This window comes from Mauremys reevesii, linkage group 11, assembly GCF_016161935.1.
Source record: "Mauremys reevesii isolate NIE-2019 linkage group 11, ASM1616193v1, whole genome shotgun sequence".
Lineage (NCBI taxonomy): Eukaryota > Metazoa > Chordata > Testudines > Geoemydidae > Mauremys > Mauremys reevesii.
The window spans coordinates 55,084,778-55,111,880 of NC_052633.1; the positions used below are offsets into that span (position 1 = coordinate 55,084,778).

At 41.3% G+C, this 27,103-nt stretch overlaps 1 protein-coding gene across 8 annotated transcripts in view; it reads right to left on the reverse strand.

Moving 5' to 3' along the window:
- Positions 1-20,715: 20,715 nt before the first annotated feature.
- The window catches only part of ARHGAP15 (Rho GTPase activating protein 15), a 464,338-nt gene continuing 457,950 nt past the window's right edge, over positions 20,716-27,103 (reverse strand). For 7 of the 8 annotated variants that reach the window (XM_039495675.1, XM_039495670.1, XM_039495674.1 and 4 more), the window contains exon 14: positions 20,716-22,003. In XM_039495675.1, the coding sequence (XP_039351609.1) occupies positions 21,820-22,003 (184 nt within the window). In that variant the 3' untranslated portion in view covers positions 20,716-21,819. The remainder of the gene's footprint in view (positions 22,004-27,103) is intronic. The other variant, XM_039495671.1, reaches the window with a different exon arrangement.

Below are 27,103 nucleotides of genomic sequence, written 5' to 3' on the forward strand. Positions count from 1 at the left end.
ATACTGGAGCTGGCCAAGATTGTGTGGCATACCTCATCCATCTATGCCCCACCCTCAAAGGGACTGAGAAAAAGTACTTAGAAAAGTCCACTTTAGTTCCCACTCAAATTGTAGTTTATTGGAACAACTCTGGACTTGATTTCAGCCAGACCATACTTCCCTGAGGATTGATTCCAGGTGAATTTATTGCTCAGCTTCAACTTAGCCCTCAAACAAGAGTTCAATCCTGCCTTGTCCTCCTAGGCCATATGGTCTGGTCCACTTACATGAATACCCTCCATTACCAGTGTCTTCAGGCATGGTTACAGACAGTCTGTGCTCCAAGCAGAGACAACCTGGACAAACAAGTCTTGATCCCCTGCAGAGTCCTGACATCCTTAACCTGGAGGGAGGTTACAGAAGCCATATGTGTAGGAGTTCCCTCCATTCCCCACAACCCATGAAGAGGCTGATTACAGACACTGGGGAGTGCACCTGGACAATCATATGGCTTAAGGTTCATGGTCCCAACAAGAGTTCAAGCTACATATACATCTCCTTGAATTATGAGCAGTACAAGAAGGCCTCAGAAGATTCGTCCATGCCCAACACATTCAGGCCATGTTGAACACTATGACTACAGTATACCTCATAAGCAAACAGGGAGGAGCAAGGTTCTTCCCACTTTGCACAAATGTTATCAAGCTCTGGAACTGGTGTATCCATCACCAGATCACCCTCTCTGCAGTGCACCTCCCAGGAGTAATGAACATTTTAGTAAAAACCTCAGCAGGCACTTCTACAGAGACCACAAGTAGAAACTGTATGACTTGGTGGTATAGAATATCTTCTGACAGTGGGGATTCCCACACTGTGGAACCTCTTTGTGTCCAAAGACAACAAGAAGTGCCAAACCTACCATTCCTGAGCAGCTTGGGATCATGATTCCAAAGAGGACGTGTTCCTAGTTTAATCACTGGAGCCACTGATGTCTGCTTTTCCACCCATCCGTCTCTTCGACTCCTGAGGAAAACCAAGCATGACAAAGCATTGATAACTCTAATGGTGCACTGCCAGCTGCCCAGTTCCCCAGCATGCTTCAGATATCAGCACACCCACGCATAGGAATCCTGATGTTTCTTAACCTGCTGACTCAGGACAAAGGCAAGATCAGTCATCCCAACCCAGCATCCCTCCATCTAATAGCCTGGTATTTGGATGGATGATGAGCTTAGAAAAGTCACATTTAGAGGTGGTGAAATCCATTCTCAGTAGTAGGAGGAAAATCTCTATGATAAAATGGAAGAGATTTTCTATGTTGTGCCAACAACCCTAGATATCTCCAGAGGACTTGGAGATCCTGACCATCTTGGATTACCTCTTTTCCCCAAAAAGAATTCAGGCCTATCTCTCAGCTCACTGCATGGGAAAGCTTGGGGCCACACAGTCTTCCATAAGGAGGTAACACCCAAGTTCATTCCAAAGGTTCCCTCTGAATTTCACATATCAGGTCATACACCTACCTGTTTCTACCTGAAACCTCACTTCACCACTGAAGACAGGAAGCTCCATTCCATGGATGTCCATCAAGCCTTAGCTTACTACCTGCAAATGATGAAACCCTTCAGGGAGTCTCTGGGTCAGTTGTTTTCATTGCTGAGTGGATGAAGGGGGAAGCAATCTCCTCACACTGACTTTCTAAATGCATTCTGCTTTGTATGAATGGTTGGAAACTCCTCTCCATCAAAGTGTGCGAGCTTACTTCACCAGTGGCAGGCTACCCTTGGTGGCTTCTCTTCAGGGTGTTCTCCTCCTGGAGATCTGTAAAGAGGCAATGTTAGGTTCTGTGCATACCTACACTAGATATTACACCCTCGTACAAGATTCTTCAGTAGACACATTCTTTGATACATTAATTCTGTTGCGTAGCATGGTTCCTCACATTCCCCTCCTCCATGAATGCTGCTTGGGAGTAAACTACAGTGGAATACTCATAGGGACCACCACTCATAAAAGAAAGGAAGGTTACTTACATTACAGTAACTAGAGTTCTTTGAGATGTGTGTTCCCTATAAGTATTCCACTATCTGTCCTACTTCTATGCTTCAGATTTCTAAAGGTGTAGAGAAGGAACTGGAGAGGTAGTCAGTTCATGCCTCCCCTTTTGCCCTCAGCTTGGAGCACAGGGAGCAACAGGTGTAGAGTAATGGACACTGTTAGTGAAAAATGTTCCAGTCTCTGGCACATGTTGTGCATGCAAACTCACAGTGAAATACCCATCTGGACTACACATCTTGAGGAACTCCAGTTACAATCTGGTAAGTAGCCTTTCTTTACTTACGCTTGTGCCTAACTTTAAGCATGTGAATAGTCCTATTGAAGTAAAAGGGAAAGCTTATGTGCTTAAAGTGAGGACATGATTGTCTTGCTGCATTGAAAGGATTGTCAGCACATGAAGGGATTATAATCATGGTTGTTTGAAATGTAAGGAATGTTGTCATAAAATCTACAGTACAGTGTCGGTAATAAATGAAGTATTATGATGCTGCTATTCTCTAAACATTGTTCAACCGATTCGCTTGCTGAAAATGTGTATCTCTGGATTCTGTGGACTGAAAATCAATAGCGAAAACCATAAGCTACATATAATGGTGTATATCATGGTCCAACCCCTCCATGAGAATTAATGTGTTAAATGTATAGTAGTTTTAATTAAAATTTTTAGTTTTAAAATAATGTTTTACAATAATGTGTCTAGTTCTGTGTTTTCTTTAATCTCAGCAGTTAGATAATACAGCCAGTTTGGTAATAAATAATTCATGTAGAATGTTAGCTTGGTAGTTCTCATAAATCCATTCACAGCCCGTTATTTATTGTTACACTTTTGAAAATTAAAGAACAGAACAATGGGTTTCAAACGGGCTTTTATAGGGGAAGAAGTAGTGTGTTTTTTTCCTTTTCTTTTCCTACAATTTTTTTTCCTGGGCTGGGGAACTTTAAATTTTAATGTCTGTTAGGTAATATTGACAGAATAATTGGTTTGCATGTTAGGGATATAATTGTGAATAAAACCTTGGCCTTTTAAAATAGGTAATATATGTATCAGATATGTCTGCTTCATAGATTAAAGCTACGGGCATTTATAAAAAGAAATATTTAGGTCTTGGGGTTATTTAAAGATTCCTAATTTTTAACTTGCCTTTTAGACTTTAGTTAGTTATGCAAGATATCACCATATTCAGAATTTTTTATAATAAACGTGTCTAGTCAAAGACAGCATTAATGAAGCAATTCCCCAAATAAAACAGCCCATCCTATCTGAGTTGCAGCAGAGAGAAAGTGTGGTCTTTGTAGTTTAATCAAGATCACAAGACTTGTTTTGAGCGTCTGTCATCTTTAATTTTACGGCACTTCATTTCAGAGTGGGACTGCCAGGGTCACATGCAATTAAAACACAGGCAAGATTTGTCTTGTGAAATCTTAACATAAAAAGTAATGTGTTACTCTATTTTAACTTTTCTACTGAACTCTGTGAACTCACTAATTACTTTTCCCTCTCTTGTCACCTTTTGATATGACATGTATTTTATAGAGGAGATAGAAGTTTGGCATTTTTTTCTATCACGCATATGATTGAGGATAACAAAATTAAACCAGAGAAAAAAGGAAATGTATTTTTCAGAAATACATTTTTAGAAATATCTGAGCATTACTTCTTCAATTACAGAGGGATTGGAGGATCAAATTCTAGGAAATAACTGTTAATCTGCTTAACTAAGGCAGGTAGAAGTGTAATAGCAGACCAAGGATTTTATTGAGGCCAATCACATGGGCTGGAGTTTATTCTTTTGCAGGCAGAGGAGCGGTAGAGGGAGGGTAAAGGGCCTTTAATGTGGTCGGCCATGAAAAGCACTAAAAGGCAGTGTCTGTGTAGCTTCTTTATAGCTTTAGCACAGTTGTTGCATCATAGTGATCAGTAAATTGCATAGACCCTTATTAACCTTATTGATAAGGAGCTTAGGGAAGTCCCATTCAGTCCACAATATATTCTTCTTTTTGTTCTCCTGTCTGTCTCAGTTTGCAATCCCAGTTTCTTTGTACAGAAAGCCTTTATGTTGCACCTCACAATTCTGTGCAACTGCTCACAATTCTGTGCAACTACTCTGATTTAAGTTGGAGCAAGGGAACTGTAGAGCAGAAAGAGCAGGAGTACACATGGGGCCATGGGCCTATTTAAGTATAGCTGGGACACCTGGAGAATGTTTGAAAATTGTGCTTTTAAAGAATCTTTTATATTGCTCTTCTTTCAATGCAGCTGGGGTCTCTGGAGATCAGGGGATTATTTTTGATACCTGTCTAAAAGAGTTATGTCTACACTGGTTTCCATCCCTAGCTACTAATTAACCTTATTGTATACAGGAAACAGTCTATTTAATACCTGAATTCTTTCTCTAATGTCATGTAAAATGAAATCTACTGTGAAATCTAGTTAGCATTTGCCTTTTTGAAGTCATTTTTAAGTTTCCAGTCCTGGTGACTGTGACCTCAAAACTGATAGCTATAAAAATGGTGAGCCAGTCCCGATTTCAGCTTCAATAGGAATTTACTTAAATGTTCTCCATTCACCTGAATATGCTGATGCACATGTAGGGAAGTGCACATTTTGGCACTTAACAGTGATTTCACAGGAACCATCAATTTCTAGGTCACCATATCCCAACAAGGCCATATGTTCCTGCATTCTCTCCTAAGTAAAGGAGCTTTTTCTTTTGACTGGTGAGGCTAAACTTTGATTGTTGCAGTATAGAGGAGAGATGTAAAAAATGTAATTAGTGATGGCAAAAGCAGATACATTAAAAAGAAACAGGAAAAGATATTCAAAAAAATCCCACCATGACATCTAGGAGGTGGCAAGGACTATATGAAGATTGAGAGATCAATTTAAACTGCATAAAGGCAATGTGGAAAACCCCACACATTTTTAAGGCTTTTTAAAGTCTGATGCCCAATATAGATTTTTAAACATGTATAAACTATTCTATGGATGTGCAAGTCATTGTCCTGCATCACACTTTTTTTGAAAATTATGCCCACTAATCTAAACTTTTGCATACTGTTCATTTTTCTTTTTGTACTTGGGCAAGAAAAGGAGTTTGCACCGGTAATGCTACCATAAAACTAAGCCAAGCCTTTGCTTTTGCATTCACTAACATTTCCCAGCTTAATCACAGAGCGTGAGCTAAACCAAAGGTAGGGAGATTTACTGATAAAGGAACTGATCCTCCAGCTTCAGCAACAGGGTGTTTTCAAACTGTGAAAGAAAGCAATTCCAGAAAAATGGATGTGAATGATTTGCCATGTTTTCCTCCCTTTTGCTTTTTGCAAATAATCATGGGCATGAAGTTTTATTCATATGAATATTCATGGAAAATGAATTTTGGGGCTGATAGTCGTAGTGGGCCAGACTCTTGTACTTTTACTCATTTGAGTAGTGCCTTATCCTCTCTGATGTCATGTTGAAATCAATGTGGCTATTCATGAAATAAAATGTTACTCATCATGAATAAGAGTATCCAAATCTGGCTCTTTATCATAGAAATGCGGGGCTGAAAGGGGCCTTTAGAGGTCATCTAGTCCACTCCCCTGGCCCACTTATTGAGGCAGGACCAAAGTATACCTCAACCATCCCTGACAGGTACTCGTCTAATTGTTCTTAAATTCTCCAGTGATGGGGATTCCACAGCCTCACTTGATAACCATTTCCGGTACTTATATATCCTTATAAGGAGAGAGTTTTTTCCCAATATGTAACCTAAATCTCCCTTGCAGCAGATTAACCTGATTACTTATTGCCCTATTTCTAGTGGATACAGAGAACAATTGATCATTGTCCTCTTTATAACAGCCCTTAACATATTTAAAGAGTGCTATCAGGTCCTCTCAGTCTTTTGTTCTCAAGACTAAACATGCCCAGGTTTTTAAAAATCTTTTTCTCATAGGTCATGTTTTCTAAATCTTTTATCATTTTTGTTGCTAGGCCTCTTGTACATTCACACCACAATTGCTGATATGTTGGTGTTAGTGATTGTGATGAATAGCTAATAGGTATTTGAGAGCAGTAAAACACTCAAGAGCAGTAAATTCAACAAATGCATGATTTAGATTGGGGTGGGCAAACTACGGCCGCAAGCTCCCGCCGGGGCGCTGCGTTGGGGACCACACCATGTGGCTCAGCCCTGCTCAGGTGCTCCAGCCGGGGTGCCGGGTCGGGGGCTGCATCACGCACTTGGCCCTGCTCCGGTGCTCCAGCCGGGGCGCCGGATGGGGGGGCTGCACCACACGGCTCACAGAAGCCAGTGCTTCCGGGAGCTGCTTGAGGTAAGCACTGCTCAGAGCCTGCACCCCTGATCCTCTTCCAGCATCCCAACCCCCTGCCCCAGCCCTGATCCCCCTCCCGCTCTCCAAACCCCTTGATCCCAGCATGGAGCACCCTCCTGCACCCCAAACCTCTCATTCTCAGCCCCGCCCCAGAGCCCACACCCCTAGCTGGAATCTGCACCCCTTGGCCGCACCCCTGCCCCAGCCCTGATCCCCGTCTGAGCCCCTCAGTCCCAGCTCAGAGCACCCTCTTACACCCCAAACTCCTTATCCCCAGCCCCACCCCAGAGTCCGCACCCCTAACCAGAGCCCTCACCTCCCCCTACACTCCAACCACAATTTTGTGAGCATTCATGGCCCGCCATACAATTTCTATTCCCCGATGTGGCCCTCAGGCCAAAAAGTTTGCCCACCCCTGAATTAGATAGATAGATAGATAAAGATTGCTGTATATGGGATGTGATACAATGCTTAACAACTATACAACATTATGGGTAGTGTTTACAAAACCTTGCCTTGATCCCTGGCCCATCTATGCAGTTAAATGTGATAAGCAACAATATGTCACTGCATCTTTCACAACTAGGATCATGCGAAAGTCCAAAAGCCAGAGAGCTCTCTTTAGAATAAATGTAATAGGCTAGATGAAGACGTGGTTGAAACTTTTGCATCTGGGTCTGCACATACCACCCCACCTCCGCTTCAGCACACACAGTCACTTTGTGCTAGTGTGACTGAATATTAATTGTAATTTTGGCCTCACCCTATCACCCTAATTTTTCTAGCAATGATATATCAAGCAAGGCCTGACTCAAGTGGCCTAGAAAGGAAAATATTTCATTGTCCCCATACTTTCCTTAATACGTATGGCCTAGTTCCTCCTAGGGTCACAAACTGCTTCTACTTTCTCTGTGATAAAGAATCAAATGCCAGATTATTTGATCATGCCATCCCATATCCCCAGTCAGGGAACAGAAACAATACCATATGACTCAGGTTGTAACACCCTGGACATTATAAATAATGAAGAAAGGTGAATACACTGAATGAACACAGTTTGTGAATAACCACTAGATTGAAATGAAATCTCATAAAGGGTCTTTTGAATAATTTTAAAATAACAACTTAATTCAGAAAAAAAACCCTGTGCACAAACAATTTGCAAATAGAAAAAAGGTTGAAATTCAGCAAGTAAATTGTTTGAGATTATTCATAGTTTAAGCAGTTCTACTGATGGCTTTTTGATTGCACCACTGCCCTGAGTAATATTCACTATGCCTGCCACTTTTCCCTCATGCCATTTTTGTCACTCACCATGAAAAACCATCTATCCTTCTGCCTACCCTACTGTTGCTCTCAATATGCTGTGTCTTTTCCCTGAAGCTGCCATTCTTGTTGAAGACAAGGCCAAGAATGCGTTGGTCTTTAATCAGTCAGGGTACTTTGTCTTTGCATGTTTGCAAATTCCATTTATGCATCTTCAAAGCATAAGTGACTGCAGCAGAATAGATGGGATTGAAAGCAGGAGATATAAATGACTGACAGATTACCACTGGGGAGGAGAAATCATAGATGCTTTCATTCCTGCTGTTGGTTGTGAAGTGTAAATGCACTCATGGACTTGGATTCTGCAGCAATAGCATCTAGAGTTTACTAGTAAGCCATGGCTCTATATCACGTGTTTTTTGTTGTTATCTTCAGGAATGACTACGATGCTAAGTTATATGTATTCATCTGACTTCCATCTGGTGCTTCAAATTTTCTCTTCTATATTTCAGTTGCATCAGGCTTATTGTGGATGGATGGCACTCTTGACAGTATAAACTGTCTCCAAATGCCTAACATTGCAAAAGTCTATTCCCCTTTGGATATGGGGAAATTTCTGGAAGAAGTATTGGGATGTCTTTGTAACTGTCTTGCTAGAGTAACTTAAACTGTTGGAGAATCAGTGAAGGCAGACAGGTAACAGACTTGGTGAATAGTCAGATACTTTACACTTACTTAAAAAAGGACTTTTTCCTGCTCTTACCCTACCTCTCACACATGATATATTTTGTGCATACCATGATCCCGGTAAGCAACATTCACATACATTTTACACTTTTCTTTAGAAACCACATTTGACATGTATACCCTGCATCATCTACTTAAAAAAATTAACTGAAATAATCTGGATTAACTGTGCAAGTTTTTTTTTTTTGCCTCTCATACTAAGCCCCTCTTCAAAACAGCTAGAAATGTACATTTTCAAAACATTAGTACAGCAAATTGCCATCTTTCTGTGCATGGCATTCTCTGTATTTTCATCATTTGAATGATTCAGGATCACTGTCTGGCAGCGTGAGTCACAGCATGCCCTCATGCATGCCTCTTTTTCAATTATATCTAAGAGGAAGACTGCTGGAGACCCATTTTTTCATCTTACACAGGACCCCAAAAGTGCCAGCTCTTATTTCAATACAATATTATGACAGTATGATACAATGGATGTTAACAGGACACTGACAAATACGATCCGTAGAGAGATAAGATGGTACATTATAAGGCAGAATGTATTATTCCTGTATTTTTATGAACACAAAATTATCTTTGTAAAGCGGGTCCTAGGATTTTATACTTACACCCGGTGATACTCTATTTACTGTAGTATTTAGATACCTCTTCATTAGAACAGAGGTTTTGCACATTACATATATTTTTATTTTATCAGAGAGCCACCAGTATCACTCTCAATTTACTAATCAAACTTGGCATTCAAATGACTCATCAGCATGTTGGATGGTGCAAAGCATAAAAGTAAATTAATACAGAATACATTTTCTTTACCCATAAAAATGTACCTACTTACATTCTGTGTGCTGCCTTACTCAAAGCAAGCATGTCATTTCCTTACCATAGCAGGTTGCGTTAAAAATGAGCTTAATGTGTGAGAAAGCCATTATTGCACTAATGAAAAACCCTATAGTATTTGAATTTTTCATCATAGGCTATTTGTTTTGTAGCACACAGCACTAGTATTTACTGTCACCAGTACAGTACGCATTGTAATTAAGTTACAGTAATCGAAATGGTGAATGGTTAAAATAAGATGTTAATCTGCAAAAGTGGACCCCCTCCATGAGACATTTTCTTTGAATGTTCACTACAAACTTTTTACTCTGTTTAAGTGAGAAACCTTACGTAAAGGTTCCAAAGGGGTCAGGTTTCCAGGAAGTGAGCCTTTTCTATTCTTTTACACTGCAACTGATTTTATTGTTTGTAAAATACTGTAATCTTTTATAGTGCCCTTTATTATTTAGATTTCAAAATATATTTCATGCTGACTAGCACTGCACTGGAATGTTAGTTAACATGTCACAGGTGTGCAGTTTTCTAACCCATACGTGGATACATCTAAGTTTGTAGTTTCCATATCTGCGTAAATTAAGGGTTTGTTTGGTATTTTAGTTTGCATTTGTTTTGGCAAAGGCTCTGTCAGGCATGCAGGGACATGCATATATTAGAAAGAGACCATCTTCACTGGCTCTTTTATCCAGAGATAGACCTATATATTTTTTTCTAGACAGGAAGGAAAGCAGGCTCCTCCATCTTGGGCTTTGTTGCCATATAAAAGTGGTACCACTTTAAGTATACCAGAAGAGTTCAAGAGGTACAAAAGAAGGGGATGGACTATACTGGTATAAAACACCTTTATACCTACCTAATGGGACTTGTACCAGTATAATTATAGCAATATAAAATCATGCTCTTAACTGAAATAGTTATCCTATGTGTGTAGATCAGGCCTTGCTTATCCATCTGTGCCATAGCATCGCTAAGGTTGCAAGTTCTTCCAGAGAAGACCATTCCTTTAGTATTTGTCTCCCGTGCAGGGTTCGTTAGTTCTTAGGAGAGCTAGTTCTGATACCCTGGCAAACCAACACAGGGCTAAGAAACAGGCCAGTTTAGCAGCTGACTTTGAGGGTAACTGATTTAAGAAAACATTAGTGTCCCCAAAGGAGCCCTATTCAAGATTTGGGTATGGCAAGGGAAGCAGTTCTGGCTAGAATGCAAATTCTCTGGTTCTGGTCACTCCAGGGTATATACAGTAATTGTGTCAGAAGATTTACCCACCAACTGCATTTGAAGTCAAATAATTCAAGGTTTTCTCCCACAGGCTGGTGGTCCTGGTTAGGGTACCGGAAGTCCTATAATGTGCTGACTAGTTGCACTGTGTTTCCTACTCTGACACATCTTCCCATTTTTTACTGACCAATTGGTCATCCATTTTCACCTGGTTCCCCTTCATGTAATGACTCAGGCCACCATGGTGCTTTTATTTTACAGAACTTGTACAGTGGTTCTTGGAGGTGTCCATCGGTATCTGTTATTTTGTACATTCACCTAAGTTTCGACACCTAGGCATGGTATACATTTACATAAATAAATCCAGGGTGTATTTAGAGCTGACTAAACCTCAACAACCTTGGGCTTGTTTATACTCTGATGAACTTCTGGCAAATCCCACAACTTACTTATTGTTAGGTAAGCAAAGAAAACCCTGCAAGTTGACTGTGAGAGATCTGTGTTTACGATTTCAACAATGAGCATGTGCAGGAAGGAGTGGGCTCTAACACCATAAGGTTTACCCCTCCACCACATTATGTTTGACAAGTGGCCTGAGACAGATGCACACTTGCTTCTTAATTGGTGAGCTTTTTCCTTAAACCCATTAAATTCTTCTAGATGCTCTTACAATAGAGAAGAAAGGCAAGAAACAGAGCAACCAGTGACCTCAGTAACCTCTCAAAGCACATTTGAATTAAGGAAGGAAAAGACATCACAATCTGACGTGTGTGTGATGGATTCCCCCTTTGGGCTAGGGAATGTTTAGGGTCAAAGACCTGGTATCTCCTGTGAATCCCAAACAATACAGATAGGGAGAAGGTACTTTATGGTAAATCTGAGGCCTTGCTGGTGTAGGGCATATTTGAACTCTGTATCTGTTATGGTCTTGGACAGGTAAATAAGACTTTTGAGTCCCAGAAACTTTATTTATCTGTCTAGTTTCAGACTAGTCTATAACTGTGCAGAAGATGGCATTGCTGTCCTCATTATGAATGGGTGAAGTGATGTGTAAGATCCTGGAAATGTTGCCTTTTGTTATGTGTGCTGTTTGGCTTGGGATATGAGGACTCATACCATAGATTTAGAGATGTCACCTTTCTTAACTTTGTCAATATAACATTTTCCTGGCAGGTGAAAACGGGCCATTTTAGGGAAATTTGGTGGTTTGTACAGGGCTTTGCCTCTGAGAGGAAGCTATATAGAAAAAGTGAGTGTAGCACAATCACAGTCTTTTGTAGCAGGTCCAAAGGTATTCTCATGAGGAGCGTGGTGAGTCAAGAAAGCCCATGTATAGTCAGTTACCCTTCTCTGGAGTTGACATCTTGTTCTGATCCAGAAGTGAGGGCCTGGAAAGAAGCTCAGGTGGACAGATGTCTGCTGGAGTAGAGACACTCTCTCCTTTTCATTCATTTTTGGAACTGCCCTTTGACCAGAGGAAAGCCGAGTGAGGGCTGAATAGGAAATTATTGGTTGTGATACTACGTGTTTCATTTCTTCAAGAAAGTTTGAAAAACATATAAAGACAGCATGGGGGAGAGGCAATATTGACCGAATCCCCCAGGTGGCCATCAGTGGAAAAGACTGGTGACTCTAAGGCAGGGTTCGGCAACCTTTGGCACACAGCTTACCAGGGTGAGCACCCTGGTGGGCCAGGCCGGTTTGTTTACCTGCCACGTCCGCAGGTTCGGCCAATTGTGGTTCCCACTGGCTGCAGTTCGCCGTCCCGGGCCAATGGGGGCTGCAAGAAGCCGCACCCAGCACATCCCTCAGCCTGCGCCGCTTCACGCAGCCCCCATTGGCCTGGGACGGTGAACCGCAGCTAGTGGGAGCTGCAATTGGCCGAACCTGCGGACGTAGCAGGTAAACAAACCAGCCCGGCCCGCCAGGGTAAGCACCCTGGCGAGCTGCGTGCCAAAGGTTGCCGATCCCTGCTCTAAGGTAAGTCCTATTTAATAGACACCTTGCTGATGGGTACCTAAGAAATTATTTGCAATGATAATGATAAATTCTAAGGCAAGAAAACTTTGACCTTTTAGGCTCAAGGTCTTGAAATCTGTATATGTCTTGTTTTTGAACAAACATCCACATTTGAAGGGTAATGAATCATTCTTCCCTAGTATGTAAAATAATAGACAGTAAGGCCCTGCTCCTCAAAACATTAATGCACCTGAGTAGCTTTATGCACACAGGATTACTCATGAGTGTAAAATTACTTATGTGCATAAGTGTTTTCAGGATTGGTGCAAACTTAGCAAAATAAAAGAGAAAGGCAAAGGCTTCTGTGATCCATCCAGTTCTGTCCCCCACTTTCTGCAGTAGTACATGATTAACTTACAGCTATCAGAGGCCATTTTCACCAATATCCTAGTATAGTTTTGCCACCGAGAGTCTCAGTCAGCAACTTTAGGAGTTTCTGTGCTTCACCAAGTCTAGCCTTCAAGAAATCCCTATGTATTACATCAGTGCATAGTGAAATATCCCACTGCCTAACCAGTGCTATGGGAATTGTGCCCTTACCCTGTCCCGTATGTCAGAGACATCCTGAACTTTGAGGAGTGCACTGTAGCCACAGGTCGTAGGTGTGCAGAAAACCAGCTTTGCTTCAATTTTGCATTGGCTCAGATGGTTGCACTGGTGAGTATTGCAGGGCCTGCACTGAACTCTCAGAACAGGGAGAGTTTTGATTTCAAAACATCCTTGTTAGAGAAATAAGAAAAAAGTGTATAAAAGCCAGTTATTAATAAAACATATATTATGCCCACAGGACTGAGAGCTCCCTCCTTATTGTTTAGATAGCTCATTTATTGTTGATGTCTCTCTTTCTACTGAGTGTGCACAGAAGCCCTGAAATCCTTTTACATTTTTAATAAGATTATTTTTTTCAAACTAGTGCAAGAAAACATGTATGCAATACTGCATAAATACTCTACAGAACTAAATCATCAGAGGGAAAACATTCTCCAGTGTCTTCAGCTATCTGTGCTTCAAAGAGAATTGATGTTGTGAGAGAAACTGTACAGTTTTTAAGTTCTGGTGAAGGTGCTTCTACTATGTATCTCAGTGTATTTATGTTTAAAGCATCTACATTATCTTTCAGTATTTGCATTCTAGGGGAAAGCATTTAAGAGTTTAGTGAACATCAGTTCATTCTCCGGTGGCTAAAAGCCAAGAAAACCACACTACCATATATTACTGCATGAGTTTGTTGTAATTGGCAGTCTCTTATCAGGTGGAATAATGATCATCCCTGCCCTTTCAGCAGAATGGAGGATCTTGGGAAGAAAGTGCTCTACATCTGTAGCCCCACACTTGTCTTATGGTTTAAACATGAATAGGAATCTCAACTGAAAAATAACACAGTTTGTGAAATAAGTTTTTTAGTTCTTTGTCTTCAGTCTATAGTAAAGTAAACCATATATATACACATTCAGAAATCCTGTGGTGTTCGTCTTCAGTTTTGATTTTTTTTCCTTATCCTTTCACAGAAAAAGAAGTGCAAATGCACTGCTCTAGTTTATTGTGTATCAGTTTGGTTTTGGACCCTTACTGTAAGTTATTCCTTTGCACTAACCTATATCAGCATAAAAGTTCCACCATTCTCAGGCTAGTCATGATGTGAGGAAGGATGCTTAGGGTACTGAACTAGAACTTAAGCAACCTGGATTCAACTCCCTGTCTAGCGATAGCCTTCCTGTGTAAGCTTGGGCTAGTTACAAAAGGCATGTCTACACTTACTGGGGATTGACGCTGCTATGATTGATGCTCCGGCAGTTGATTAAGCGGGTCTAGTGAAGACCTGCTAAATCGACTGCAGATCAGTCTCCCATGGACTTTGGTACTCCACTGGAATGAGAAAACTAAGAGAAGTCGACTGGAGAGCATGGTGTAGACACCGCAGTAAGTTGACCTAAGCTACATCACATCCATTATTCATGTAGCTGGAGTTGCATAACTTAGGTTGACTTACCCCCATAGTGTAGACCAGGCCTAGACTCAGATCCAAAAAGGTATTGAGCTCAATGGCAGTTAAGTACCTAAATACCTTTGATGATCTGTAGCTTCAGTTCCATTTCTGTAAAGAGGAGGGTAATAGTATTTCATAGGGGGGTTGTGAGCCTGATAAATACATTCAAGATTGTGAGGTACTTAGAGCCCATGGCAAAGGGGCCATATGACATATAAGTGCCATAGATGGGTACTGGGTGATTGCTTTTCTTATCCAAGGGTAATTATTTGCTATCATTTTTAGGAGATCAGGTCACTCACACTTTACATTGTAACAAATCTGTGGCAAGCTAAGAGTTTATGGCTATTGCTGTGCTTCACATTAGGGAAGAATTCATTGGAAGAGCTTGTGGGGGTAGAACACAGACTCCTACTGCTTGAGCTAACAGGGAATCTCCATTAGATATTAGCAGGAAAGGACGAGACACACAATTGATTCCATCTACAGAGGGCAGAGCTCTATGCACGCACCAGCCAGTTCATGACAGCATTATTTACAACCTTTTGTATTATTGCATATTCAAACAAGGAGTGTCGGAGATGGATGTAGATTATCAAATGGCACACTTATTATTATTAATACACCGCTACCTCGATATAACGCCACCCGATATAACACAAATTTGGATATAACGCGGTAAAGCAGTGCTCCCGGGGGGGGGCGGGGGCTGCGCACTCCAGTGGATCAAAGCAAGTTCAATATAACACGGTTTCACCTATAACACGTAAGATTTTTTGGCTCCCAAGGACAGCATTATATCGAGGTAGAGGTGTACTAATTTTAAAATGATGCCTGCCCCATGGTGCTTACAAATTCATTTCACATATAATATTACAAGAGGGATGACAAGACAGTGGAAGGAGTAGGGAAGGAGTGGATCTGCAGGTGGGATTTAGAAGATGAGAAGGACTGGCTTTGTGGATTAGCTCAAGAAGTGTGTTCCATGTGTAGGTACATCATGGAAACAACACTGAGATTGTTATGGGAAAAGTGGCAAACCAGGGACCACTGGTGAGCAGAGCAAGCAGGGAAGTGATGGGATGAGACTATAGCTGTTAAGCAGTGAGGAGCAGTATTGTGTAGGGCCTTGATGACATGATTTCTGAGTAGAAAGTCAAGTAAACTAGTGTAACCTAATAAGTTTTATATGAGAAAAATCTTTTTTTCTCCCTTGAACTTTAGAGAAAGGACCAATAGGAGAGTGGAGGCAAAAGGGATTTGTTATTCTCTTTTGGGGATCCCAAAAGTGGAAGGAAGAATTGAAATGTACCATACATGCTGATATATTCTAAATAAACGGTTTCCACTCAGGATAAAGACCTAGGGGCCACTGTGGGCAGCTCAATGCACGGTAGCAGGCAAAAGCCAAGAAGATAGTTGGCTACATTAAGAAAAGGAAAAAGCATAATACTGAAAATATTACAGTGCCATTATATAAATGTATGGGATGTACTCACCTCGAGTATTGTGGGTTTTGTTCACCCCATTTCATAAATGATATAGTGGAAATAGAGCAGGTACAGTGAAAGGCAGTGAACATTATTAGTGGCTTGGAAAATCTTCCATATGAGGGGAGATTAAATAGATTAGGACTATTTAGTTTAGAGAAGAGAAGATATGATAGAGGTATATAAAACAATGAATTGTACAGAGGAGTTCAGTCAGCCACTCCTATTTAGTCTTTCCCATAAATCAAGAACAAGAGAAAGGACACACAGTGAAACTAAAAGCCAAAGAAATTAAAACTGCTATGATACAAGTACAATACTTTCGTACAGGGTGCATAATTAACCTCCGGAACTTGCCAGATATCACTGAGACAAAGAACATCGTAGGATTAAAAAATGTATTATAGTCTTCTATGGATAATAACAGTTACAGTAGGATAAAAATGTGTATGGGATGAAAGCCACTAACTGCCTGGGTTGGGAAGAAACATCCCCTATAGGCAGGTTATCCATAATTATGGGGTTTCTTGCATCTTCTCACCATAATGGTCGCTGTTGGAGACAGACTACTGAACTAATGCGACCACTGGTCTGATCTAGGTGGCAATTCATATTTTCAGGAGCAGAGAGCACAGCTACACAGGGCCAGAAACTCAGTAGCAGATGTTTTGGTTGCTACTGAACGTGTTTAAAACCATTATAAAGACCATAAGAACATAGGACTGGAAAGGTGGATCACTGCGTCCAGTTCTCTACTATTGCAGGCAACCCTGCTATATAATTCAACAAAAAGACAAACATTTCTGCACTTCACACACACCCATTGTCCAGAAACATCTTGTCATAAACAACATAAATTGAGTCAGAGCATGAGGAGAGAATCTTTGTAGAGAGGCTCACTGGATTTTTACCATTCAGACCTATCATTAGGGAAGCCCTTGGTAAACTAATTTGTGATCCGATGTGGAGTATTTGAAGGAATTTAGAGGGTTGAAAGTTCTGTCACCCCCCTCTTCTCCCCACAGGTTGCAAAACCTATTAAAATCACAATTACCAAGCTCCTTCAAATTGAAATCCACCTTAAGAAGAGCATAGAAGAGGAGCTGAATGAAATGCTGGACTGTAAAACTCCTGGAAGTTTTACCACTGACTTCAGTGGGAGCAGAGTTAGGCCAATCCTGCATGCTTTTGAAAAAAAGTCTTATCCTGTATCCATACAGCACTTGCATAGCCAGACCTTCAACTTGGTTGGCCTCAAGAAAGTACCAAAATATAAACGTTAAATAATGATGTGTCTGTTCTGAAGGAGTACGCTGTTGTTTTCCTTAAAGGTTATTTAAGAGTATTTTAACTGCTATTATGTGTAGTGTGCAATCTGAGTTGGTACTTTGCAAAGGTATAAATGACACACACATGGTGTAAGACAGTGGAAACTCAGGCCTTATAGACCACTGGTAGCTTTTTGGCAGTAGGTGTTCAGGAAGCCTTGCAGAAAGGTGGGTTCCATGCACAGTTATCTGTTCTGAGGTGACAGCAGCTCAGCCTGGCTTTCGATTCTGCCTATCTGACACAAGACTGGCTTCTTTTGTTGTAAATGCCGCAGTCTGAACATTTTCAGGAATAAAGGGAGGAGCAGAGAGGGCTGATGACTTTTAAGTGTTGAAGCTGCTGACTCAGGGCAGGTCTTCACTACCCGCCTGATCGGCGGGTAGAGGTTGTTCTATTGGGGATCAATTTATCGTGTCTCATCTAGATGCGGATAAATCGCTCCCTGAACGCACTCCCCATCGACTCCGGAACTCCAGCTCATGAGAGGCAGAAGTGGAGTTGACGGAGGAGTGGCAGCGGTTGACTTGCCACTGTCCTCACGGCCAGATAAGTCAAACTAAGATATGCCGACTTCAGCTACGCGAATAGCGTAGCTGAAGTTGCGTATCTTAGGTCGGAACCCCCCTACCCCCCAGTGTAGACCAGGGCTCACTCTGCATGTGTACTATATTTAGCCACAGTAGTGCCAATAAGGCTTTTAATATTATGCAAAATATAATTCTAGTTTTCTAGGCAGAGTTGGTCGTGTTTCCTGTAGTTAAGGTTGCACCACACTTTCCATTTTTCTGGTTTTCAGGGGCTTATAACTTTGCCAAACTTTAACCATTTGGGCTGGCATTTTTCCATGCTGGGTTTCTGCTTCAGGATGAATTTTTTTTGGAGAAGTTTAGCAAAATGGTGCAACTGTTTCTCTGAATGAGGCTAGGGGAAAACATGTTGTTTTGTTCATGTTTAAAAATTCTTACATGGTTCACTGAGAAGTGTTAGCACATATCATATTTTGGAGAAGGGACTTGAGATATACCTTGGTGTCATTGATGTGCCTTTTGCTATCCCGTGAAAAATTCACCAAATTTGGCTAAGTTATGGGCATATGAAAATCTCAATTTGCACATGCTCACTAGACACTTTCTACAATTTGGCAGCCATAACTTGTGGCTGCAGAGCTGAGCAGCTGCTCTTTCTGGTTGCTGGCAGAGGGCGCAGAGAGGGCACAGTGGTTCCAGTTACACTAACTGAGGGCAGGGAGACTGTCTCTCCCATGCTTTCAGTGCTGCTTCTACTCCTGTCCAGGCAAAAAGGAAGAGGAGCAACAAACTGATGGATACACTAACAGAGTGTTAAGGAGCTGGGCCTGTGGGGGCGGCGATAGGGCCCACTGTGACAAGGCTCTGCACAGGATGCAGCTGCTCTTGCGGTGATGGGGGCATGTAGTAAATGACCCAGGGTCTATAGTCTATGGACTAATTGATAAACTTAACCCTCTGAGTGCCTTGGAATGAACAGGATATCTCTTGTGAAGGAATCTTTGGCTTTGTTGAAGCATGGAATGCCCATACAGACCAGCTGGAATATGTTGCCTGCTCTGCAGCTAGTTTAATAGGAAATTTAACAACAAATGACAAAATGTATTTATAAAAGGGAAAAAAAGACACTCATGATCATCATTCTTAGAAATTTACTTGGGTTCTCTGATCTTCCTGTCAGCCATGGAAGTCACAGTACAAAGGCTGCTGTGTTTGGCTGCCTTGCTATCCTAGGATGTTCTGAACAGAAAAAATCCTGTTGACTAAGCCTTCCTGGAGAAATATTAAGGCCTCTGCTCTTTATCCTTCTTTACTTCTTTGATGCTTTTGACACTGCTGATTATACTCTCCTGCTTATTCTTTTGACTGCCTTTTTCTGTGAATGGGCTCATTCTGGACGAAAGGGTTTCATACTCTTGGGCCAGCTGCAGAGAAAGCTCTGTCAGGCATGAATTTGACTCTTGAGTCATACTTGGGGAAGTCTGTGGTCTGAGAGAGAGTGGTCTGTAGATAGCATGTCATTCAGGATCTAATAGATCAGAACTGAGATCTTGTACATGACCTGATAGCCATTGTGCGGCACAGAGAACAGTGATGTGCTTCTAGTGATCAAGGTCATTCAGGAGCCAGGCTGCTGCATTGGAAAATCATCCCCAGTTCACCACTTCCTTGCACCTTGTGTAGTCACTTAGTCATAATAAAGGTTAGTGAAAAGTGGGTCTCACATGCTGCCAAATCAGAGGGGCTTTGTATCCACTTACACGGTGTTAAACGACAGCGCAAGGAGCAAAGCAGTGGAGAAATAGGCCCAATGAGTTGTTGTAATCCAGCCTGGAGGACATGAAGATCTAGATCATTGTGGCCAGATCATAAGATGACAGTATTTGCTCCAACCTCCTGGCCAGCCACTGATGAGAAGGTGTTTTGGAAGGTGTAGCCATATCTATCCAGGAGTCCTTTTAGGACTACAAAGCTGTGAACTTACTTGATTAATTGAGAACAAACTCCTTTAATAGAGGGTGAAGTCAGAGTTGTCATCATGACTTCCAACGTTCTTCTCTTTCCACTGTTATCTCTGTGTTGCTGGTTTCAGCGATAGCAGCTTTTCATCCTGAGGAGCTGCTCTCAAGTAGGCATGGGGCTATGGAGCTGAGTGTTTGAGTGTGGTTGGCATTTGAGTCAATAATTTCCCCTGGTGGATTCATGTGGTTGTTAAATGGGATGGGGAATAAAAATGGAATCTTGTGCAAGGTCTAATAGGAAGAGATAGACTCTGCCCCATTCAGATACTAAAGGGTTGGGACCCAGATGAGTAGTTACACAGATTGCGCTGCAGACATTACAGTGCTACCTTTTAAGTCAGGAATCAACAAATGTGCAGACTTCATATCCACACAGTTAAGGGAAACCTCTATGCTCCAGGGAAAGCTTTTGTTTGTATTTTTAAGAATAACTTCTTCTGACTCTTACAGGCTCCAAGTAACATATGAACATTTCACTGCCGATAATACTGGGAATTACTTCAGTGACTGTGAACACCCATGGGGCTGTAATGTGAATGGTGTTTATTAAGGAATACACTGAGTTTCTGACCATCATTCTTCCAGTCCTATAAACAGTACCTGGTATGTTGCTGTGCTTATTTAATGATGCAGCACCATCATTATACATTTATTCTCATAGATGATCACTCTAAGGAGCAACCTCTTCTGCTTAACAACTTGGTATTTTGTAAAATGCTGTTGAACAAAGCCATCATAATTCCTGACCTGTTAGGGGTGATACTTGAGACATATCTCTCATGAACAGCAGATCTGTGCATTAATCCTGTGTTTTGGGGTCTTTAATTGCTTTAAATATTTGCTTCTAGATCTTTGTTTCGCACATTTTATTTACATGGTTTATTTTTCATTTTATGAAAAATCGATAACCAGACAGACTCTTTACCACACTGGATTAGTTTTATTTATTCTGTTTGAACTTGATTAAAAAGCTGTCAAACATAAGTGTACATTTTATCAGCAGAATACTTTTACAAAACAGGGTAGAAGATGTTTATAGCTGGAAACATACATTTCAAAATAAAACAATATTTGATATATTCTAGACAGTTACCCTTTTGTTTATCCATGACAACTGAAACTAACCATCAAATGCATAAATTGATTCAAGTCTAGCCAAGTAATCCTAAGGGCATATAAAAAGGCTTTTTTTAAAGTTCTTTCTAGATGAATTTAATGTAGTTCACCAATAAAGCATCCTCAGGAGCATAATAAAAATTCTGCATAACATGACATAGCTAGGGAACGAGGGGAGATGTACAATGTGATGAAGAATCAAAATGGATGTTACATTAAAAATGAGCAGTCATGCAATTTCTAAATTTCATGTACAGCATTTAAGGACAAAATGTTTAGGCTTTAATTTTGTGTCTAATTTTTTAGACACAATGTTTATAATACTGCAATAAGTGCAGCTTGCTCTCTTTCTCTTTCTTTAAACATATTCATTGGAAACTGTTTTGAACTGTCACTTTTGCTCGGGGAAAAATTACTATTCAACATGTCTCCATAACTTTCACTGTAAATCAAAGAAAAAAGGTATGTTATATTTACACCCAAAATTGGTTATGAATGATGAAACATGTCTGTTTCCATTTAATTGCTTTTAATATATTTTTAAAACCATTAACTTGTATTACTGTTTATCTTGTTGTGCCATTGTATATGCTGGTTAGCAACACTTCCTATGTTTTTGACCATATTCGATATACCCATCTTGAAAAAAATGGGATGAAAAATGAGCCCTGGAGTTTTAGCAGAATGAAACTCTCAAAGGGTTAATGTAGAATACATATAGCAAATGTTGACAGTATTTTTTTATTCCAATGTTTGAAAATTAAACACAAAATCATCATTAAGTTTTCACAAAATGAGGCATCTGTCACTTGAAAGAAAAAGAAATATTTCAGAAATATGTTTACAGAAATGTAAAAATATTAGACATCAAGACAGATGTGAACATTTTCAATAACAGGCCCTGTCTGTCAGTCTTCCTCAGAGCTGAAGATCTTATTGTACTCACTTAACATAAGTTCAACTATCTGGTTTTGGTACAGCATGTGTACTGCCATGTTCCCTGTCTCCTTTTCAGGTCTAAGGAGTGTTGGTCCAAATACAATTCCTAAGCTTTGTGTTGTCATAAGATTCACGGATTCCTTGGCTGCTATCCTGTTGACAAAAGGAAAGAATTGGTTAAAGATGAGGGATGTCAAAGGAGGCGCTGTTGTATTTAAAGCAGAGAAACACATTTTATTGATTCTCCTATCAGTAAGGTTTATTTGGTTAAATTATATATACAAATAATAATAATAAAAAAAGGAAAAAAAGAAAAGAAAAAAAAAGTGGGGAGAGAACAGGAGTTCTCTCTGGCAACATGACAAATGATGAAAGCAACTTTATATGTAGACAGCAAAACCTTTATTGGGTTGAGATCTAGGGCCTGAATGTCAGTGTTCAGGTAGGAGTGCACAGTTACACAACTACTTTATGAAGTCCCTTTATTTTTTGCTTGTGTGCACTCAAGGCTGGATAAACACTATCCCATTATGTGCATTTAGACACTGGGAATGAATATCAGGCCCTGAGGGTTGGGAGACAGTCAGATTTATTGGGGGGCTCCTGGAAGGAACCTACTTACTTCTGTTAGCACAAGTTCCTGTACTGGTGCAGTGTTGGTGTCAGGGGCGGCTCTAGACACCAGCGCGCCAAGCAGGCGCTTGGGGCGGCCATTTCCCGGGGGGGCGGCAGGTCCACCGGAGCCCGGGAGGAGCGGACCTGCCGCAGGCATGACTGCGGCGGGTCCCGTCTTCCCGCGGCTCCGGTTGAGCTCCCGCAGGCATGACTGCGGCAGGTCCGCTCGTCCCGGGCTCCGGTGGACCTGCCGCAGGCATGCCGGCAGGAGCTCAACCGGAGCCGCGGGAAGAGGGGACCCGCCGCGGGACCGGGGAAGGGCGGCGCAGCGCTCCGCGCTGCTTGGGGCAGCCCGATTTCTAGAGCCGCCCCTGGTTGGTGTGCATGGAAAAATTAAATGAAAGACCACATGAAACTTTGCCACTTCTGCCAGTCTCAACCTAGTCACCTAAGGGGTGCAGGAATGAAAAGATACTTTGAGAAGAAGGGTAAAATATATCAGTATGTGTGACGTGTCTATCCTGACATAAGGCTTCCTAAAAGAAAATAAGACCTTACATCTTAATTAAAGGCTTTGGAAAATAATGCTCAGGATTACAGCATTAGACATACTGGTTTTCCATATAATTTATGAAGCTGTTTGCTACAATATTAATATTAAATGTTGATAATCAAGCATCCTTACAGAGAAGACCTTAAGAGTCAAGAAGTCTGATTTAAGAACAACACAAATTTAGTGGATAAAGTTTAGGTCGCCATTTCTGAAAATTTGACCCACTGGGCCAGATCTTCACATGATAGAAATTAGCATAATTCCACATCACTCAATGGATTTACACCACTTGGCGACTTGGCCTATAATCTTGAAAAATATTGTCTAGTCAGAGAGTGGAATAGTCTTTTAAAGAACTGCTTAAGAACTGTAACGTACACTAGGGGTCAGCTCCAAAGACCAATGAGGTTAGTGGAAAGACTCCAATTGACTTCAGTGGGCTTTGGAACAGTCCTTATGAAAGCAAAACTCCAACATGTCTGATATTCTTTCCTGGAGAACCCCAGTGAATAGAAATCTGTTTTCTTTAAAAATATGTAAAATGTAGTAGAGTGGAAAGAGTCTAATATATGCATTTTTAATAGCATAAATTATAGTCAGCCCCTACCCATGAATGCAGACTAAAGGTGCCTTCAAAACTTAACTCTGCACTGATCTGCTTTTCATTTATGAACACTTAACAACAGAGTAGTTGTTCTAAGACTTTTTGTCATTCTGAAAGGAGAAGTGGCAAGAATCAGAGTGAACGTTTTGGGGAAAAAGTACTGTCTAGTATTGTTTCATTCTCTCTCTCTCCTTCTTCATCAGACGTATCTTTTAAAAATGCTAAAAATTAAAAAAGCACAAATTCTTCTGTTTCTAAATACTTTTTGCAGAAGCTACAGTAAGCTACACTAACGGTGGCAAAAGCTGCATGAGACATCATCTATTCCGTCCCTTAGAGAAAGATTTCTCTCCTGTCAGTGGGTGGGTCATGCAGTGAAGACTATTTTGTAGTGGAACCCTGCCAATCTTGTAGTTTACCACATTCCCTAAACACAAACACTCATTTAGGGTTTTTTGCATGTATAAATAGGAAGCATTACTGTAGTTCTGTCTCATATGTGTAGCTGTGGTGTCCATTACACAAAGCACTCTCCATATGGCACTAATCAGAACATCTTATTAGTTTCTTAAAATATAACATCTTTATTATAAATGAAAAAAGAATACATTATATTTTCCACTATGGCAATGTTAACATAGCATTGTTCTTCTCAGGGAGGGGTTCGGAATGTCTCAGAAGTTAGGAAGAAAAAATACTTGTTAATAGCTTTGGTGCCAATTGAGTAAGTGTGAGCATCTGATCACTGTCATACATTTTATCGTAGTTATTTATTGCTACAAACTTTTTTTTTCCTAATACCACTCAAGCAGTTGTCAGGTGATTAATAAGGCCCTGATCCTACAAAGATTTATTTGTTCATGTGCTTAACTTGACTTCATTTGGACTGTTCATATGATAAAAATTACATGCATAAGTAATCTTTGCAAGATCAGTGTATGCAACATTATATTAGCAAATATATGAGGATCCATTTCACCCAGGAAAAAGTCATGTGCAATACGCCTATCGTGTATATTTTGAGGGGTAAGCATTCTAGTGCTTACTGTGGTTATCGAGTAAGATGATATGCCTATTATTAAAATATGAAATCATCCCACAAATATGCAAAGCTAAACACTAATGTTCACATGAAGGAACAAGCTACAATATTGGCTTCTAACCTAGTAAATTTCTAAGCCAATTATTATTTCTTAAGTGCCAACATTGTTTTTTGCTGTAAGACATGAAAAGCCAGAGCCAGATCCTTGGCCTCAAAGAGGTTACTTTGCACCATTCTGGCAGGCTGCCATCCTTGTGGGAGCAAAGGGGTGAGGTAAGATGTGAGAAGAATCAAGAGCAGAGTTCTAGGCAGGGCTAGAGATGTGCAGAGTCTCTATAGCAAGGACAAGAATTTTACACGTGCTTTGACAGATTAGTGGTAGCCAGGGTAGAGATTTGAGCAGGGAGTAACACATTCCAAGTCATGGGCAAGGAAGATGATTTTGACTGGACTTGGAGGGAGTGAGATAGGAAGTGGAGCAGTGAAGAGGGAGTGAATGAGAGGATAAATGGGGTGGGGTAGGAGGTCAGAGAGTGACAGTAAATAAGTGGAGTATGAGTCAACAGTAGTGATGAGGTGACTGAAGTGCATGAGTTGTGTGGAATGACAGAGGCTAAATGTGGTGGGCAGGCCAAGGAGCTGGGGCGGATGAATGGGAGGATGAGTGTCAGGGTGAGGGGTAAGTGATGAGGCATCACCATGTGATGTGACTATCACCAATGGTGTCCGAAGAGAAAAAGTTTGAGGTAAAGAGGAAACTGAGTAGTTATTTGAAGAGAGCGAGAGTTGGGCTGAGGTAGGAATGGGGTTGAAGAAAATATCTAGTTGCCTGGGAGGAAAGAGAATGGTAGGGAGAAGACAATAGCATGAAGAGAGAAGAAGAAGACCACAAGCCCAGCCACTCAATGTTATTTAAGCACCTAACTCCAATTGATATCAAATACTTTTGAGGACCTGGGCTTTATGACCTAATCCAAAGCCCAGTGTAGCCACTGGAAAGACTTTCACTGATTTGCAATAGGCTTTAAATCAGACATGTAGGTTATTGGGAGAGGTAACTCAGGGCTAGATCCACAAAAGGGATTTGGGCACGTAACTTCTACTTAGGTGCCTAAATCTTCAAAACCCATGGTAATCCTGTAAGCACCTAAAGTCACTTGGTGCCAAAATTTCCGTTAATATAGTCCCCAGGGTGCCTACTGAGCATGTGCACTTCCAGATAAATTCTGATGGTGGGGTGCCTAGCCACATCTAAGCCCTAGTGGGATTCCTAATCTAGGCATTGCCCTGCCTTCTTCCCTGGGAGCCCAATCCAGTAGGTATGCTCAGAGGCCGCCTACCAGATTGGACCTTGCACCAACAAGTGTGGATGGAGACGGAGCTGGAATTCCCCTTATAACCTTTCGTCCAGTGGTTAGACCACTCACCCAGCATATCCCAGCCTCTGACCAATGTGGAGCAGTAACTTGAAGACAGGTCTCCCTCAGGGGAAGCAAGTACCCTAATCACTGGGCTATAGGATATAATAGGAAGGGCTCTTTGACCTCTACTATTGAAGCTGTTCTGTATGGTATAAAATACTTAACAATTCAATGGACAGAGAGATGAACTTGGGTCTTCCACAGCCCAGAGCAGTGTCCTAACCACTGGGTTTTAGAGCCATTCTTACTTTTTCTCTGGCTCAATGAATAATTTAATTAGTCATACAAAGTGGAACAGCTTCAAAAGTGCCCTACCCCAGAGTACCCTATAACCCCGAAGCTAAGACACTCACCTATAATGTGGAAGACCCATGTTCAACACAGACAGGGGAGGCAGGGGAAATCTGATCCCAGGTCACCCACATCCTCAGTGAGTGCTCTAACCACTGGGCTAAAGGATATAAAGGGTAAAACACCCCATCCCCCATTTGCGAAAAATGGCTTGGGCATCTGACTTCAGGAGAGGGTTCATAGCTGGGAATCCTGAGTGGTGACAGGCATCTCTCTGTGACCTGGACTTAGGTGCCTAAGTCTCTTTGACAGGCAAGGCTTAGGTCACACCCCTCTCCTCGGCATTTGCTTTTGGCTACCTGAGATGGTTTCCTGCTCAGGGTGCTAGCTTTTGTGAATCCCATTCTTAGCCACCTAACTCTCCCCATGAATTGTATAGGTGCTTGGGCCTCAGTCCCTTTTGTCTATCTAGCCCTGAATATTTAAGTACTGCTCCCTCCCTGGCTCAGTCCCCACATGGCATCAGCCCACAGTTGCAGACCACCACATAGGGGATAGTATATTGCAACCTCTTAAGGTGTGTAGTAGCAGAAGTGCTGCCTCCAAATGCCCAGGAAGGAATACCTGTCTCTCTAAGGCAGAATGACTCCCTGGGCTCTTCCTGGGCCACATCCTCTGAACACAAAGATCCGTTTAAGGCCTACATAAATAACTAGTGGTGTCATAA